Source organism: Musa acuminata, chromosome BXJ2-1, assembly GCF_036884655.1.
Source record: "Musa acuminata AAA Group cultivar baxijiao chromosome BXJ2-1, Cavendish_Baxijiao_AAA, whole genome shotgun sequence".
Lineage (NCBI taxonomy): Eukaryota > Viridiplantae > Streptophyta > Magnoliopsida > Zingiberales > Musaceae > Musa > Musa acuminata.
Window position 1 is genome coordinate 4,220,470 of NC_088338.1, and position 17,979 is coordinate 4,238,448.

Sequence of the window (17,979 nt, forward strand, 5' to 3'; positions counted from 1 at the left end):
AGGTCGGGCGACGCAAGCGCCCTGATTAATCTGTCCCGCTCGGATCAAGTTTCGGGCTGGTTCTGGTATCTTGATATTTAGTCGGATCCGGGTTCGGACAGTGTTGGGAAAGACGGATTTTCGGGTACCTACATCTACCCGACCCGTTTAATTCGGACTTGGATCCTTGAATTGGGTTCGGTTTAATTTCACCGAATTGAACCGAAACCGAGCCAGATCGCGACGAGCGAAACCCAAGGCTGTTACTCCGAATTGAACTCACCGCTGTGTCTGCTCGCCAGCGGACGCCGTGGGGATGGCGGCGGAGAGCCCCTCGGGCGAACTCAACCTCGGCGAGATCGAGCTGCAAGATCCCTCCCCTCCACCCTCTCTTCGCCTCAAGGCTGCACTCGATGCTTGCTCCAAGGTACTCCGATCCTTTGTAAACCCTAAACCTCGCACCCTTTGGCCTCCCCCTCCCGTCTTTTTCATTTATTCTTTCGGAAGCCTAACTTTGATCGCTTCCGTGGTCTTGCAGTCCTTTGAGTCTGGCGATCTCGGCAAGTCTGATGAGGCGGTCGCGGCGGTAGTGAGCTTCCTCGATTCGATCGTCGATCCTGGTAACGCCGCGATCGATGATGCCGTCGCGCAGAACGCACTTGAGGAGATCCACCACTACTTGTCATCTGCTTCGTCGAATCAGGTATCTTGGAAGTTCGTTTGAGGGGTTTGACGTTTTGAAACGATCGTATCTAGGGTCTAATGGGATGTTTTTGGATGCAGACGGTAGTTGAGGCACTCTCTCTTGAGCTCCCCAAGGTGGTGGTGAAATTTGTAGCTTTATCAGATCGTTGTCGGGAGATTGCTGAGAGTATTATCGACCATCTCGTAGCCACCTGTAGTCCACGGGACTTACTGTCGATTCTTTGTGAGGTGAGGATCACAGAGTTAATCCTACTGTATCAATTTCGACAGTTTGTGATATGAATATGTTACTGAATTACGCTTCTGGGATATTCATGCATCAAGGAAAATTTGCCTTGTTTTTTCATCTTAGAATACCTTTTTACAATGAAGCTCATTAGCAGAACTGATGCTAATGTAAATAAGCTGCTCAGTACCTGTTTAGGTGTAGTGGTGCCATTAGTGCTTGCTTAATTTTGCAAATCTTGAAATTAGGATAAATTTTAAAATGTTTATCAAGTACAAATTTGAATTATTGTACTAACTTATGTAAACTTTCTGTGTTACATCAAAGTTTTGAAGCTTTAAATGATGAACTTAACCAACATCCATTGATAGAAGAATTACCTGTTCATTTGTATGTTATAATATGTATATAACTGGGATTCTACCCACCATGCTTTGGAGGCAAAAAAAAAAGGCATTTCCTGTTTGAGATACATGATGTTAACATTGAAATTGGTTGATCCAGGACTTTCATCAGGGTTAATTAGAGTTTTTTGGCATTGTCAGAAAGCAAACATTTTTGGAGCTCAAAATATTCTTAACGAATTGTTTAGTAGTTGAGTGGATTTTCTAGTGACAAGCTTGACATGTTTGAAAATTTAAATTATTCCAGAGCTGTATATATTCAAATAGTATGAATCTTGTCCAGATGTGCTTCAGATTATCAGCTTGTTTATTGACTCGGATGGTCCACCTTGCATGTTGCGTGGTACATGACTGTTGGATTCTGGTAGTCACATATTTCATTATAAAGTTGTCAGGTTGGTTTGAATTGAAATATTTGGTTAGTTGCTACACTAGAGATAATCATTTGATGTTGTAACATTCACACTTCATTAATATTACCAATGATGCAAATCTGTTTTAAGTGTTTTTCTTTTCATTTTGTGGCTGTTTATATATGATTTAGTGTCACCTTACTTTTATCTGGTTGTAGCTGGATTATAAATTCTGTGTAATGCTTTTGACTTATTTGCCTGGTAGTGATGTATGTGATTTTTGTTTAATGCAAGCATGACATATATTGGTCCAAATAAATGTCTTAAATGTTGCAGGCATCAGATACCCAGATTAGAGTGTCGAAGTCACCAAGTTACTTTATTCCGCTCTTAGGTGGGATCTCAAAAGGTAATTCTTGCTGATGGTAATATCATGAATAATATCTGATGCACATTTGTGAAAATTAGTTTTATGCACTATATGGAGAATTGTTATCGTGCATGAATATTGGTGAGTTGCTGATGCATTTCCAGCTCTCTTTACTTCATCAATTTGCATGTCTAGTTTGTTGTAATTATATTCTTCAGTTGCTTGGGGTCAATCAATGATGTTGTAAGTGACTTCTTTGGAAGATATTATTTAATTAGACCATGACAGTATGCAATCATAAACTTTATACATTGTTGCCATGAACTATGTATGACATATGGAAATCTACTTGTACTGCCATTTCGTTAAACCATTATTTTTTTCCTCTTAAAACACTTTCACTATGCTAAATCATTTTTGCATCTCTCTCAAAACACTTCCACTTTGCTAATTTTTTTTTGCATCTATCTCAAAACACTTGAAATGCAATTTTCATTGTTCTCACTTAATCTTTTAACTTAAAGTTCTAAGATTGATAATGTTGAAGTCTTTTCTGATCTCTTTTGCTATTACTATTAAGGAGTGGTCAAATCCTGAATCACCCCCTATGGATCTCGGATCCAGCTAGATGATCAAAATGGCATATGTTGACTTTGACTTCAATGAGTATAGTTAATCTCTGATTTTAGATCATTCTTTTCTTGGTTTCATAGTAGGAAATTGAGTGGATTAGAATTTTCTGCTTTTTTTAATGATTTTCGGAAGATTTCCTTTTTTAGTTTTTCTTTTTTTTATGGAGCCTTTAGATACATTTTTGAGTCTATTTAAATTTTAAACTGTGTATATTCTAACATTTAGATTGAGATCTCTTCACCTCTTGTTCTGTCAATTTGTCCTCAATTTACGCTAGCCATCTGATTTTGTATTGCCCAGTCCTACTTTTACTAGGTACCTGTACTTTGTTTTTGAAGCATATTTTAAATAATGTAATGAAGCTTAGTCTATTTTATCATATGGTTCTTTTTGGGGATAGAGATTATATTCACTTTATTATATGTTTGTAACTAAAGAAAAGAGCATCATTTGAATGATTCCTATGTTTTGTATTCTTGAAGCTTGAGCAACTTTATACTAATTCAATAAATGATGTATAGAATCATATTGGTCATATTTTCTCGTACTTTATTGTTAGGCACCAAACCTAACGGGAAAAAACACAATTTATGTGTTCACTAATAGATTTAGTTGCTCTTGCAGTTTTTCTTTGTATACAGAGGCGTCATCTTGAACAAGTAAAGGCAGCACTACCTGCTATCCTTGAAGTTCTTTATGCTTGTTCTTCGGAGTCTGACGACGAAGAGAAAGATAACTATCAGGATTTATTTAGCACAGCGGTTGGCATTGGAACATCTATTCAAGCAATTTGTGGGAAAATGGTTTGTTTTTTTGACAGGAGAATCTTCATGCATTCATAGGAACTTATTGTTTATAATCTGTTTTACATTAAATCATATCCCCGGACCTGCAACAGGTTGGAAGAAGAAAAGAAGAGCTACATGCAATACTTGGTCTTTATGTCCTGCAAAATATAGTTGAGTATCAACACAACATCCCTCTCTCTCTGTCTCTATGTTTTCTATGATCTGATAATACTTTCTAATGGTACTTTAGGCTCTTGTATCAAGAAGCAAACATGCAAATATTATTTCAAGCTACTGTTCACTTGTTCTGCGATTTTCTGAGTTGCTTCCCTTTTGTGGGTTCTCCTTTTATGGTCTGATAATGGGATCCGATGTCAGTTCAGCTATTGATGAAGTTTCCAAAGGTAACTATAGCTGATCTGATATATTTTTGTCCTTAGTAATGTCCTTGAGAAATTTTGCTGGTAACTATACATTAACTTTTATTCTGATAAATTCTTTTTGAAGCAATGTAGAGGATGACAATGGCTTGCTGGCCTGCTTTTCATTGGCAGTGAATGGGGCAGCTCTTGCAGGTATATCTGACATGTTGGCCCTACCATTTGCTTCTTTGCTTTCCATAATCTTTCCGTTTGCCACTTGCTACATCGAGGAGTGTGATATTATTTCTTGATTTGATGTTGTACTACAGTTATATGGGGGTATATCAATAATGAAGTTGCAAAAGCTGCTGGGGACCAGTTGACGGCTGTTCTAGACAAAATTCGAAGCAATCGAAGTGAAAGGTGGCAAGTTATTGGGATGTTGAAACCTATACTTTCCTCGATAGACTATTCATGGGAAATAAAATATCATTGCATAGACCTGCTAGCTAGCATAATGGATGGAACTAACACCGAAGAACATAACGATGATAACGATATTGATTTCTCATCCGTTATGCCGAGTCTCTTTACTACCCTCCAGGTACTTCTTGTTGCTGATTTGCATCTGATAAGCTCCTATTTTATTTATCATTTTCTTGATCTTTAGTGAGTATTGCAGGCTATCCAAAGGATCATGATTAGTGCTTCAGATGCCTCAATAAGAAAAAAAGCTTTTGCCACACTTAGAAAGGTATACTCTAAATGCATGATCTCTTTTCTACCGAACATGCTGGTTATCTACATTTGCCAGATGTCTACACTGGAGGATTTTCTTGTAATATATTTTGATGTGCTTTTATATGAATCCAAACCTTCTACCTGCTCGTAGCTCTTGGGTCCTATCATTTGGTTAGAAATGCTTATTGTTTAGTGGAAGAAATTTCATATGGGGGGCTTTGATCGGACCACATTGTTGAAGAAAAAAATATTTTGGATTGAAATAGTAAAGCAAAAATTTCTGATTTAACACTTGAAGTTGAAAGAAAGCAGAGGATAGGGATATAGGAGAGATTATTAAGGGGAATATTAGGATAAAACGAATAACAGGACATATGCCAAATACCGAAAAAGAAATCTAACATTGTTTCCTTTTATATGACTTGGTTGCAGTCTTCTTGTTCATCATTCTTCTAAACCTGGAACTAATATTCTTAAATCATTCCTGAAATTTAATGACATAATATAGCAACGGCTCAATTATAAGTTCCTTTTGGGTATAATTTAAGATACTGCCAATGACTGGATCTTGAGATCCTTGCCAATAGCCTCAGGCCTATTTATTTTGTAAGATATATTTAAGATGCTTGTGCCTGCACAATCCATCTCAGTTGCTGTACTTGGTATGTCTACATTTCTGGTATTACAAACTCCTAGCAGAAGTTATTTCAGTCGTCTTATTTTGAATTTTTTTTTCATGTTCCAACTATTCTAACAAATTTTTGTTCAATTATCATTCAGATAATTTCAGATCTTCCATCTTCCCATCGATTTGACATGCTAAAGGTTCTTATTACTAATAGCAATTCCCCTTCAATGGTGAGCTTCATTTAGACAAATATATGCTTTTTAAGCATGGATAGTTCTGTTATTGGAGTTCTCTACTACATGCAGATTGCAATTCTTATTGATCTTGTGAGGGAGGAAATTGTTGCTGAAAGAAATCAGGGAACATCATCAGAAAATTGTCTAGATATTCATGTAGAGAAGAGAAAGGGACCGTTTTGGAGCTCTTATGCCCTTGACCTTGTGGGTCTGGTTTTGAAGCCTCCAAAAGGAGGTCCTCCTTCTCTCCCTGAAGATAGTGATCCGGTACTTCTATTTTCTGTAATATTCTCTTGTCAGGTTCCTGCATAAGTTGCATATGTGAGTTCATTTGATTTCTCATCCTTTTCGTTTGGACATAATCTGTCTGATTCTCATAGCTGTTAGAATAATAATCTTATTTGGGCGATGAACTTTTAGTTTAGAATTAGAAAATGTAACTGCCTAACTGTTCTGAGCTTCTTGACATTTTACCTTTTCATTACAATGAACTTCCTCTTCTGTTGTGCTATCTGGCATTGATCATGATATTCTTGTGCTGCTACTAATAGGCATGTTTGGTAGGATATTTATGTTCAAGTATTATGCATCCTTGTCCAGTTAAGAAGATTAATTTGTTGGGTTGATATAACTATGAAACTCATCTTTTCCCAATTTAATTGCCTATGAGAATTCTTATGCTTGGACCCAATATCTTATTTCTTTAATGATAATATATTTGCATCGAATAGGTATTTCTGTTTATCCATTGCCATTTACACACATGTTTCATATGTGCAGGTTCTATCTGCTCTCAATCTGTTTAGATTTATTTTGATAATGGAGTCCACAGGTAAAACTACTATTTCTGTGAGTTACATGCAACTTTTTTGCTAGTCTGTTAATCTTCATCGTTTGATTACATTAACAGCAAATCTTATAATATTTAGTCGTGTGACATAACCATACTAATTGAACTGGCTGGTTTAATCATAGTAATTAATCTACCATGAAGAGCGTTGTAAAACATTTTTCACTTTCTTTTTAAGGATAATACTTTTTTCAACTTCCAACAAATTTCCTTGTGGATCTTCAATTGCATATTCAGTCTTTATCAAGGTTGATCATTGTTTCTGCTTAGTCTTTTAAGAAACTGGATATCTATTCTCTAACCTTCCGAGTTCAACTTGAATGTGCCCAAGGCAAGCAAATTTTTTGTCAAGATACTATATGGAACTTATGTAAAATGATTCGTGGACTTTCATATTCTGGTTTTTAAGTTTCAGTTACTGAACCTATCTATTAGCTTATGTAGAAATGATTCTTAAATTTGAATAATTTGGTTTAAATTATTTTCTGACAGTGATTTAAAAAGCGTTAGGTGTCAAGGTCCAAAAACGCCCGAGGCGTTAGGCGTTCTTCCGAGCGAAGCGAGACATTAAAATATAAAAATATATAATATAATTAATAAATATAATTATTTAAATAAAAATATATTATTAAATTAAAAAATCGAGTATAAAATCATAATAGTATTTTTATTTTTTAAATAAAAAATTATACTATTAAATAAATAAAAATTAATAATGTTAAAATTAGAATAATATATTATTAATATAATAAATAAAAATATTATTATTAGTATACAGTTAACAGTATTATGTTAATATACTGTTAACAGTATAGTGAGAAGACCGAGGTTGCTGAGGCAACGACAGCGGCAGTAGGCGACAACCGTAGCTGGAGCGGGAGCGGCGAGCGATAATGGGAATGGGAGCGGGAGCTGCAAGCGACAGTAGCGGCAAGCAGTGACAGCAGCGACGAGCGACAATAGCAGCAGCGAGTAGCAAATGTGGTAGCGGTGAGTAGCGGCGAGCAACGACAGTGGCAGCGGCAGCAGAGCAACGACAGCGGAGAAGAAATCTCGACGGCAAAATTGTGAGATTTAGGGTTGGGGAAGTCGGGGAAATCGTAAGAGGGAGCCTGATATTAGTGATTTAGTTGGTTCGATTGAACCAACTAAAGCACCGGAGACCAACCAGACCTAAAAATCTGGTTCGGTTGTCTGGTTTAACCCAAGCGCTCGCCTGAAACGCCCGGCGCTTGGGCTCGGGCGAGCGCCCAAGCGGCGCCTCTTTAAAGCGAGGCGCCTAGACATGAAGCGAGGTGCTCGGGCCTCGTCTCGCTCGAGTGTCTATTAAAATCATTGTTTTCTGATGAGCTAGCAAATACAAGATTAAGGCTTGTATTTCTTCAAAAAATATATGTTTCTAAATCTTAAAAAATATATGTTTGTAAATGCCATGCAGTGGAACTATGAATTAAATGTCCTTCATAGCACTATAAAGTGCTGTGTTGTATGCTCTACAAGCTTGGACTTGTCTATTATTTAAAATCACTTGTTCAAATGTTTGGATTTTTAAGTTCTTCATGTGCCTAAGCTTCTGAAAACTGTATGGGAGTATAAATGATACCTCCGGCATGCAGTTTTCTTCTATATGTCTCACATAGTTTGGTTAACCAACAAAGTCCTGCATCCGAACCTTTTTGTTATCAGCATCTTTGGTTGTTTTTTTTTTCCCTTTTCATGAATCTAAAAGTCTTAATTTAGATCAGATCATGTTTGCATCACACTCAATTCTGCAATTACTTGATTAATTCCTCATCACATGAGGAATTGGCTTGTATGGACCATCTTCCTTTCAGCTGTTATTGTTTTCTTACACTTCCTAGTTCAATCACAGGAAAAACAAACCACACTGGTGTGCTCACGAAGAGTACCTTGCAAATGGCCTACACAGAGTGGCTTCTACCTCTTAGAACACTGGTAGCCGGCGTTTCGGCAGAGAACGAGAAGGATGAAAGCGAGCTTGCAGATCACATTTTCTGTGCCTTAAATCCTGTCCAATTGGTACTCTACCGTTGCATTGAATTGGTCGAAGACAATCTTAAACATTCAAAATGAAATTGGCGGTAGCTTGTGCAGAGGATACGCAGCTGATTTCCACTTACTTTCACTGTGTGTAAATCACAAGATATGACGGAACAATTGCCTCAGATGTGATCCAGCAAGCGTGTGCTGAAGCTGCCATGCTAGCACAGCAGAATGATCGGATCTTGCTGCAAGTCAAGTTAATTCTGTTGCCGAGAGTGTGTCATGGTGGTATCCTCTCTGCTGCTTCCTGTCAGATTACAAAGGAATAACTCGAACTATGCACTTTTGGGGATCATCGGCCACCAACCCAAGATCCTCCTTGAGAACCCATTTTTATTGGAAGAGTCTGGATTAGTACACGGTACGATTACTTCTAATGAAAAGCGCTGGTCATATTACTTGCTTTTGTCATGTTCTTGTTTCCAAAGTACTTAATTATTTTACATTCAGATTCTATTTCTTTGAAATGCAGCATCCTCCACTAACCTATCTTCACTCACTTGGATAGGTTTGACTTTAAACAAAATATAGAATGGGTCCTTTTAAATATACGCTTAGTTAGGCATGAAATATCGTTTGAACTGCATCCTTTGATGCAAAGGAACCATGAAATATACTCCACAGCATATCAACTGATTCAAGTTGCATCATTTTGGAGACTGTGAATGCCCTTCATTCCTGCATTTTCTTGAATGTGACTTGCATTTTGACTGCAGAAACTTAAACGACTGTATTTAGGTTGAAAGTAGTAGCAATAACTAACCGAAACAGGAAATCTTTTCCGTCGCAAAATGTAAATGTGGTTATCATTATTACTTCTTCTACTCGATAATTACAACCGTACGTTTTTTGGTTTACTAAAGGACATCGGCCATTTCATACCGTACGGCACCCCTACTTGTTTGACGAGGCAGCGATCGTACTGACATGTTGCATATTTTTCAGTACATTTGTACCAATCGAACAAGGGTCCCCATATGGAAAGTGAGGATCGATGGACCATGGGAACGGGCAGACACATCGATCTGGTTGAGGTGTGATAGTGGCCCACCTCCGATGACTGTCGGTTTTAGGCCACTTGGATCCGATGGGATATCATGACTGCACAGAGTGCCTATATATAGATTCTTGGAGGAGGATCGAACTCATCAAAGCAAACACCACCGACTCCTGTTGGAAGGTGATTTGGAAGCTTAGGGTGATTCCCAAAGTACAGGTTTTCATTGCTCTTCCCTATCTTATTTGTCAGGTTGGCTGCCCCTTTGTTTTGGAGTGTACTGACAGCTTCTGCTAGCTAAAATGCATGTTTAGTTCTTCGAGGAGTGGAAGCAAGGAAAATGGTTAGAGGGCTTTGAGTACGGAGGAACGGAGGATGGAGAACGCCTTGATCTCGTTGTCAACTCCCTTTGGATCCTGTGAAACCACAGAAAACTAACTTCTGTCATTTTGGCAACCACAAGACCCAGTTGAAGCCTTATTGGTGCTACCTGTTAGCTTACACAGGTGAGGATGTATATTTCTCTCAGTAAGTTCGAGGGAGATGAGGGTCGTTGGAACCACGAATACTTTAATACGTCAACTTCAAAATTTTGACCTTTACTCTTAAGAGTGATGCTTCCTTATCCTGGATGAACATTTTTGACAATACTTCTTGTTACCTATAGGGCATTTTGAGTGACAGTCTTGGGCTTTAATAAGGCAATCCTGACCAAATGTGGTTTATTATATAGAGAATGTAACAACAATGCACATTCTCCAGCTACATATGTTAGCTCTAAAGGGATTTGCCCTCATTCATATACTTTGATGCTTAATTAGTAATATGCATTTGCTTTCTTCAACAAAAAAGGAAAAAGATTCTCATATAATATCCATCATATAAAATGGACTGATTTCATGTTTCGTATAATCATCCTAAACAAGGTTATACATATCATCCATTGTAGTTAGATCTCTTTAGCACCTCGATCTCTAAACTTAAAAAATTTACATTGGAATCCTTATAATTATTAAAATGAAACATCTAACTCTATTTATCTTAAGACCATCGATTTTACCGACGGAAGCACGAAAACGATGGACAATAAAATAATTTCAACGTCCCAATTACGATTCAGAGTTGGTGGACGACAACGCCGCTAGGGGGCCACGGGTGACTGTTGTGGATGAAGAGGGAAAGCGACAACAGCAAGAGATGAGTCAAAGGGAGAGGAAGAGGGCACCGCGGATGTCGACACTTTACAGCGACAAAAGGATCGCTCAACATCTGCACTAGCACTGACATAGATGCATAGCGCCACTCGACATCTACACCGGCACCGATGCAGATGTCGAGCGACCCTTTCATCGTTTTTCATCTACGTTGACGCCGACGTAGTTGCCTCGCAACGTCGACGCATATGCAGGCCATCGACATTTGCGTCAGCCTCTTCCTTCTCTCCCTTTGCCTCACCTCTCGTCGTCGTCAAAACTGGGACGTTGAAATTATCTTTTTGTCCATCGTTTTCATACTTCCATCGAAAAATTTGTAGCCTTCTCAAAACTTACTCTTTAACCTAGCTGAGGAACACATGATTTCTAGGTTTAAAAGGAAAAGTTATTAAGATACATGACTCCACAGATATAGCTACACAGCAGTGAAAAAAATCACAAACCACAACAAATAAACTAGAAATGACTTGAATAATTGAACTGAAGAACTAAACAATGTTAGTAAATGTAGAAAACTAGTAAATTATATGTAAAAATAACACCATAAACAATCAATACTTAGCACTTGGATCAAATCAAACTGATGAATCTGAATCAAACTTAGCACTTGTTTCATGCATCAAAATCACACATTAAGATTTATTTTCACATTATGGAAATTTTATCGAACCAGCATCATTCCAATAGATAAATCCAAATAGTTAAACAAATGATCATCGTCCTCAATCTCTTCGGAGCAAAATCAATCAAAGACCGTGAGAAAGAGCTTTTTTCAAGGAAATATATCGATGATAATGAAATAGTCAAGAAAGGAACTCAATGTCTAAGAGCGGTGAGCAAGGAGACCTAGGGCGCCCTCAAAACCCTAGTTTTGTGCGACGCCAGTGCCTGCGCTTGGCGTTGTACCTGAGAACAGGGAGAAAAAGAAGAGTCTGAGCGACTCGAAGCTAAAAGAAACAGGAAAAGCAAAAGGGGGGCGGGGGGAGATAGGGAAGTGACCTGATGGTGTTGTCGGTCCTCATGCGGATCCAGTGAGGAATGGGGCGGTTCTGGCGCATCTTCTTCGCCAGCTTCTTCTTGATCCTGAACGTCTTGTGCGACGGCTACAAAGACAGAAGGGCGAGGAGGATCAGGACGCAGATGAATCCGAAAAATTAGAAGCCCAAAAACAAAGAAGACACCTCGGCGAGAATCGAGGGAAAAAAAGCATACCATCTTCCCCGCTGCTCTTCTGGTCTCTTCCGGCAGCGCAAACCCTAGCACAGAGAAGCAGCGAAAGGCCGTGCTTTCGTATAAATATATGTGATTACGGGAATTTTGGGCTCTAATTAGGCCTCGACTCGTTCCACTCGGCCTTCTTATTATTTAAGCCGACTTATGAACGCCCCCAGAAAAAGAGTAATGCAACAATCTACACTATCTTCTCAATAAGAAAAAGAATAATGCAACAAATTGTTGCATATATTTCTGATTTACTTTAAACGATGCTAATACCCTTTTAAAACTCACAATGAGCATAGTAATTTCTGTTAGCTACAGTAAGTAAGTCGCATTTAATTTGAATTTTCTGAATGAGTATTTTCGGGAGAGAGAGATGTCAAGATATTATAATTGAAGGTTTCTGTATATTGCACCAAATATATATATATATATATATATATATATATATATATATATATATATATACTTGAACATGTTATTTGAGCAGTAAGAGTGTTTATATTGATCTGAGCAATATAAACACTCTTTTTCTAATAAAGATAGTGTTTATACTTGAAAAATTAAAAATAATTTTTTTCTAACCATTTTTATTAGAGCAGTAAGAGTGTTTATATTGATCTGAGCTTGGCGCATTAGGTTTATTTTTTTATTTTATATGACAGCATTTTTATTTGGAATAAAAAGGAAAATCTACAATAAAAATAAGATGCAATTCGGTCTGTGGAACCCACCATACCTTTTAGAGCTACCTGCGGCATGGACTGGGCTTACTCGGACTGTGGTGGCCAAGCAAAAGAGGAAATGATAAGATTCCTTTGTTGTACTGATCTCACTGTTCCAGAGCAGAGACATGATACACCAAAGCGAAAGAAGAACGAAGAAAGAGCAGGGTGAGGCGATTTTTACCTGTTCCCTCTTGTGTAGCAGTGACGGCCTTTTCCTAGTGCAGCAGAATCGACATCATTTGGTACCTTGACAGCAGAGAAGCGAGAAGACACGGGATTTGAGAGTGCAAGCGGATTAAGTCGATCGACCCTACAACACTTACAGTTCGGGGAGAAGAGGAGGACAAGAAGTAAACTCCAGTTTGGATCATGTTATCAGGTTATCATAGAGTAATGCTGTTATACCAAAGTTATCAGTGACCTGAGTTCCTACCTCATACAGAAGCCTCAACAAAGACTGATCTCAGCATAAAAAGACCATGATCAGAATTCAACAATAGCAATTAACACCAAATCTTCATTATACCCGTTTTCTGTCTGTTATATGGATCTTGTGTTGTCAGTTAGCCTACTGAAGGCAACACTTCCAAATAATCAAATAACAACAATGTTCTTTCTCTTTGTTTTTTGTTCAAGTTCATTTTCATCTTCCATGACCTCTATAAGAGAAAGGTTGAAGTGGTTTAATATCCCCTATCATAGTTCTTAAACATTGCCAAAGATGTCTAAATTCTTGATTGGCATCATTAGCAGTAGTGTGCAATCATTTCTCATTCTATATTTCTGGTTACACCATTTATCTTGATAGCCTCAGTTAGATTGTACTTTGTTTTTTTAGTATCTTAATTCCTAGCAACACAATATTTCAGTAATTAATAATCTTTGCATCCATGTTTGCCAATTAATTTCCAAATTCCTTGGTACTCTTGTTTTTGTCTTCCAAGTTCTTACACATATCTCATGTCATAAACATGATTGTATGAATTTGTATCATTGGACTAGGCCCCAAACTTGAGGAAGGAGGAAGGTCACATGACAACAGGTAATTGACGAAATATTTGTATTTGTATCTGCACCAAATTCACAGCATTGTCAATAGAGCATCCATCATGAGTGTTATCTAGTAAAATGAAGAGGATCAAGCAACAAGCAACAAATAATCAAGAGCATGCTCGTGGAACCAAGAAAGACAAATGGCATGCATAAGCTATGTAAAAAGATTTTAAAACAATTATCAGTATGTAATCGATAAAGTATATGTATTTGTATCTGCACCAAATACACAGCAATATAAATTGGAGTATCTGCCATGTGTATTATCTAGTAAACGAAGAGGATCAACCAACAACCTCGAATACTAAGGACATACTTATGGAACCATGAAAGTCAAGACAAATGGTATATATAAGCTATGTAAAAGAATTAAAACAGTCACCAATAAAGTGTAGGGAAAAAGAACAAGAGGGTATCATAGGCTTGTAGAACAAACATTATATAAGATGATGGAAGAAGATCTAAGGTCCACTTATGATCTACATTTAAACCATATTGCAGTGAGATGGACTCAAAAAAGAGAGAAATGTCAAATAATGAGGATGTAAGAACACGAATCAAAACAAAACTATATCCCATTTTCAAATATAACGATTCTGGGACCTGTTGTGATTTTTGGACTATGGATGAAAACAAACAAGATGATGCATGCATCAACTTATTGGTGGTTGCCTGTTTTTCTGCATTTGCAAATGCAGCAACTGTAAACCCTTATTTGGTTTATCGCATTTAGAGTATCATATGGACAAAGTACAAAGATAGAGCCAAATAATGAATTTATGTATTAATACATTTTGTCAATGTCATCCTGCAACCAATTAAGCTGGCATGACAAGAAGCAGCTTATGGCATTAACAAATGCATTCGTATGGGGAAAATGCAGGATCCAAACAATGAAAACCATCAGAGGTAGACATGCACAAATGGAAGAATCCAAATGGCTAAAACCTGATACAATGTGAACAGCAAGTTTGATGCTAGAGACTAATATAGAACATCAAAAAGATTACTAACCTCCAAACTGTCGGTTATTGGTGAAGTATGTTGGTGGCTATGTAGCCATTTTCGAGTTCTCATATGTTGTAGCCATATGAAAGTTTCATTAGAGATAACATTGGCCTGTTTTGCAGTTGAATCAGGTGGAGATTTTACAATCTACATTGTTAATCACATTACAAATGTTACAATTAAATAATGCTGAATGGAATAAGCAGTCACAGAACTACAAAACTCTACACATCTAATTGGAACAAAAAATCCTTAGCAGAAGGTAACTAAAAGTTATTAGATGAATCCTTATCTGTTGCATAGCTCTAGACCGAACCAAATCTGATCTAAGGGACATATTTGCAAAACATCCATAGAGTTGGTAAATCCTAATCCTAAGTAATTCATTGTAACATCTCTATCAGACAAGTATCATTTAGCAACTTACCATTGCTAAAAACATTGCTCATACATCAATGCAAGCAACCTTAACCTGCGAGCAGAAAAGTTATTTTCATGACAAACCTTACTCACCTAGATCGCAAAGGAACAACTTTAATATGACACCAAGGCCACCCTCTCATCCATCCCAAAAATATGTACCAAATTAGAAGTGATCAAAGCATGACAGATGCATTTATTATTTTGTTGCCCAAAATTACCCTTAGCTCAAGGATACTATCATGAATATAATCATCAACTTTTAATAAATAACTGAACTGCAGTAAAGTGCTTGTATATGTGAAAATGTAATAGCATAACAGTAACATATTTAAACCAAAGGTAAGAATGTAATGACAAATAGTAAATGGCAGCAAGTAAGACAAAGGTGAGTGAATGCGTGACCAACAAACTATTCTAACGCTATTCGGACATTAGCTTGATTGAGAGTAGTGAGAATTATTATATGATCATTGCTACCACATTAGCCTTGTAATTAACTATATTTAGCATTCTGATTCTTATACTTTCAAAAACAAATTTTAGATTCTTATATTTATAAAAGAAAAATATTTAATCTCGTTTTTCCTTACGACGTCGACTCAGTTGATGAAAATATTGCACGTGCTCAGAGATAAATCGAAATGAGGCAAAGTCAGCACATGCTCAATAGTAAACTCTACAGTATTTTCATCAGTAAAATTGACGACGTGAGAAAAAACAAGATTAAATCCTTCACTTTCATAACTATAAGAATCCCAATGTAATTTTTAAAAATATAAGACCGTGATGCTAGAGATAACTAATTAAAAGGAGTAATCTATAATTAGCCCTTCAAAAATATATAATTAGCGCTTACAAAATCTGACAGCCCTGTCAAACTTATGTCCAAGTAGAGATAACAATTAAATAATACACAGAAGTCGATTGCTGCTTCTATTTCCAAAATCCGAACTTCATACTCAATCCAGATATGAATGAAGCGAATCATACGACTACATAATTGCCTGGAATTTACTAGGACCATCATCTGCTTCCATATCATGTCTCATTCATCATGCATTCCAGCAACTTAAGATGAACAGCAGAAACGTTACCATGCTGGAATAATGTTAACGAGCTTGGTACAGATATAACGCATAATGCATCGTTCGTGCAGATCCATGCAGATGAATTCAGAACATAATGATGCCAGAACTCCGAAGATAAACTAAGATGCAATAGACAATTCTAGCACATACCAAATAACTATTCGACTCATCCACATTTGGGAATCCAGTAAGTAACTGCTGCCCGCTCCCAGAGCCATACGGCACATCGAGCGAATGCAACCGAAACGTCGTCCTCTAGTGCATCAGCTTAACCACACTACCATAAGTAATATTCCAAACAAAGGGAGAAAACAAGTTAGAAAACATATATGACGAGACAATCTAGGGTGAGGATGAGATCCACCAACCTCGACGCCCTCTTCGCCTCCGCGGGGAACTCAAGGCCGAAGTAAAGGAAGATAGAGAGGGCGAATTAGGAGAAGGCCATGAGGAGGAGGAGGAGGATTAAAAACCAATTCAGCCCATCGAGGGGAGACCGGGCAGGCGGCGATGGGGCGGAGAAGGCTGCGGAGGCCGGGATCCTGCGGCGGGAGAGGCCCTGACGGAGCCACGGCGACTGGGTCACCGCTGAGGGGGAGGAGCAGGCGAGGGCACGAGTCTCTCTTTTTCTCTTTCGCCATCGCTGCCGTCGGTTACCTGCTTTCTGTGCTTTTGGGCCCGGGAATGTTGGGCCACGTCAAAGTGTTGTTGCGGCAAATCGTACAGTGACGCGTGGCATCGTAAACCCGCGGGATTTTGTACCGTGTCCTACCATTGGGAACAAAACGACAAATAAAGTTATTGGATCGGATCCAATTAGGATCCAGGTCCAAACCCGAAAGGATCCACACTCGGGCTCGTAAGTGCATCATGAGATACCGTCAATGGGTTTCTCTTTTTTATTCATTTTACGTACTGGTGTTTAGTTTACTTAAACCAATTTAAATATCTGTTAGTTAAGAACTATTTATTTAAGTCAAACTTGGGATCATATTATATATGCGGATAGTTTATGATGAGATGAAACACTTTGGGTATTTGTCTGTACGTATAACTCAAATCAGATTCCTGTTGTCGTTCATGTCTGATTCAGTAGTCCGCTCCATCTACTAATGTCACATAAACTAAGTTCATCTTTGTTTATGCGAACTATCGACCATTATAATCAATATTATGCGATAACAATGCAACCGACCAAGTATCGACATACAAAACTGACTAAACATCTGATTTGATATCGCAATGAATACAAAGCAATATGTCATCTTTTTCTGTAACATATGCATGTCATTAGTCGAGTGAATACGGTGATATAATAATTAGGAGTTACACTTGACCCCCAAAAACTATAATTTAGATCAAAATAGCAATTTTCTTTTACCGTGAAATGAGAAGCCAATTTGTGTTTGGGATTCTCGATCGTAAAGTCCATCCGACCGCATGATGTGCGTTCATCAAACTTGATATGCGTGCAGAGCATTGATCGACGGAACCGATGATCAGTACTTATACAAGTATTGATCCCTTGTGCAGTATAGTGAACACTGTTCTTTTAACCGTATGACAGCTGCTTTTATGGTAATTTGTGATCGGTTAGCAATAACAAGTGATTGAGACTTGAATAACAACACAATAAAACCCCTTTGAAATTTCATTAAAAAAAAACCCTAACATACTCTACATAATCAAAAATTTTAAAATTTCTATAAAAAAAGATATTTCACTTTAATTTTTTTTTACAATTTTACGATTGGACGTTTACCGATGACACCCGATAATTAGTTTTCACCTAGGGGTTCTCCTTTTTCGTTACTTTGATAAAAATATCTTTCTATCCTTCATCAACCGCCTTCGACTATTGACAAATCATTGCCACCTCCACTCCATCGTGAGGCTGTGTTGCTCATTCTT

General features: G+C 37.6%; 2 protein-coding genes across 5 annotated transcripts; one reads left to right on the top strand and one right to left on the bottom strand.

Annotated features, from left to right (window-relative positions):
- Window positions 1-213: 213 nt before the first annotated feature.
- Window positions 214-8,750, top strand: LOC135598516 (aberrant root formation protein 4-like). Of its 2 annotated transcripts, XM_065092396.1 has the most exons (15): window positions 214-406; window positions 518-682; window positions 763-912; window positions 2,004-2,076; window positions 3,295-3,473; window positions 3,569-3,628; window positions 3,709-3,862; window positions 3,974-4,033; window positions 4,150-4,424; window positions 4,503-4,574; window positions 5,342-5,419; window positions 5,495-5,565; window positions 5,605-5,692; window positions 6,206-6,257; window positions 8,149-8,520. In XM_065092396.1, exons 1-15 carry the CDS (start codon window positions 296-298, stop codon window positions 8,367-8,369), a joined length of 1,809 nt encoding a protein of 602 aa, XP_064948468.1. In that variant the 5' UTR covers window positions 214-295; the 3' UTR covers window positions 8,370-8,520. The 2 variants fall into 2 exon arrangements, with proteins under 2 accessions (XP_064948468.1, XP_064948467.1); XM_065092395.1 differs by having other exon boundaries at window positions 5,495-5,692; window positions 8,149-8,750.
- Window positions 8,751-11,175: 2,425 nt separating this feature from the next.
- Window positions 11,176-16,705, bottom strand: LOC103984647 (large ribosomal subunit protein eL39). 3 transcript variants are annotated; one of them, XM_065092399.1, is made up of 9 exons: window positions 16,437-16,705; window positions 16,219-16,345; window positions 14,985-15,029; window positions 14,564-14,704; window positions 12,678-13,566; window positions 12,508-12,547; window positions 11,763-11,806; window positions 11,550-11,653; window positions 11,176-11,456 (listed from the first exon to the last, which is right to left on the bottom strand). In XM_065092399.1, the coding sequence occupies exons 6-9, from the start codon at window positions 12,527-12,529 to the stop codon at window positions 11,408-11,410; spliced, it is 219 nt and encodes a 72-aa protein (XP_064948471.1). In that variant the 5' UTR covers window positions 12,530-12,547; window positions 12,678-13,566; window positions 14,564-14,704; window positions 14,985-15,029; window positions 16,219-16,345; window positions 16,437-16,705; the 3' UTR covers window positions 11,176-11,407. The 3 variants fall into 3 exon arrangements, with proteins under 3 accessions (XP_064948471.1, XP_064948469.1, XP_064948470.1); XM_065092397.1 differs by having other exon boundaries at window positions 12,508-12,603; XM_065092398.1 differs by having other exon boundaries at window positions 12,508-13,566.
- Between the last annotated feature and the right edge of the window lie 1,274 nt (window positions 16,706-17,979).

What these genes read in the sequence shown, in the direction of transcription:
- LOC135598516 (XM_065092395.1), top strand. Translation starts at nt 296, where the DNA reads ATGGCGGCGGAGAGCCCCTCGGGCGAACTCAACCTCGGCGAGATCGAG. An exon ending in CACTCGATGCTTGCTCCAAG is followed by an intron (nt 407 to 517) that starts GTACTCCGATCC and finishes GTGGTCTTGCAG; the next exon opens with TCCTTTGAGTCTGGCGATCT. An exon ending in GAATGGGGCAGCTCTTGCAG is followed by an intron (nt 4,034 to 4,149) that starts GTATATCTGACA and finishes GTTGTACTACAG; the next exon opens with TTATATGGGGGTATATCAAT.
- LOC103984647 (XM_065092399.1), bottom strand. Translation starts at nt 12,529, where the DNA reads ATGCCGCAGGTAGCTCTAAAAG. An exon ending in GCCGCAGGTAGCTCTAAAAG is followed by an intron (nt 11,807 to 12,507) that starts GTATGGTGGGTT and finishes TCTCTGTGCTAG; the next exon opens with GGTTTGCGCTGCCGGAAGAG. An exon ending in AGGACCGACAACACCATCAG is followed by an intron (nt 11,457 to 11,549) that starts GTCACTTCCCTA and finishes CCCTGTTCTCAG; the next exon opens with GTACAACGCCAAGCGCAGGC.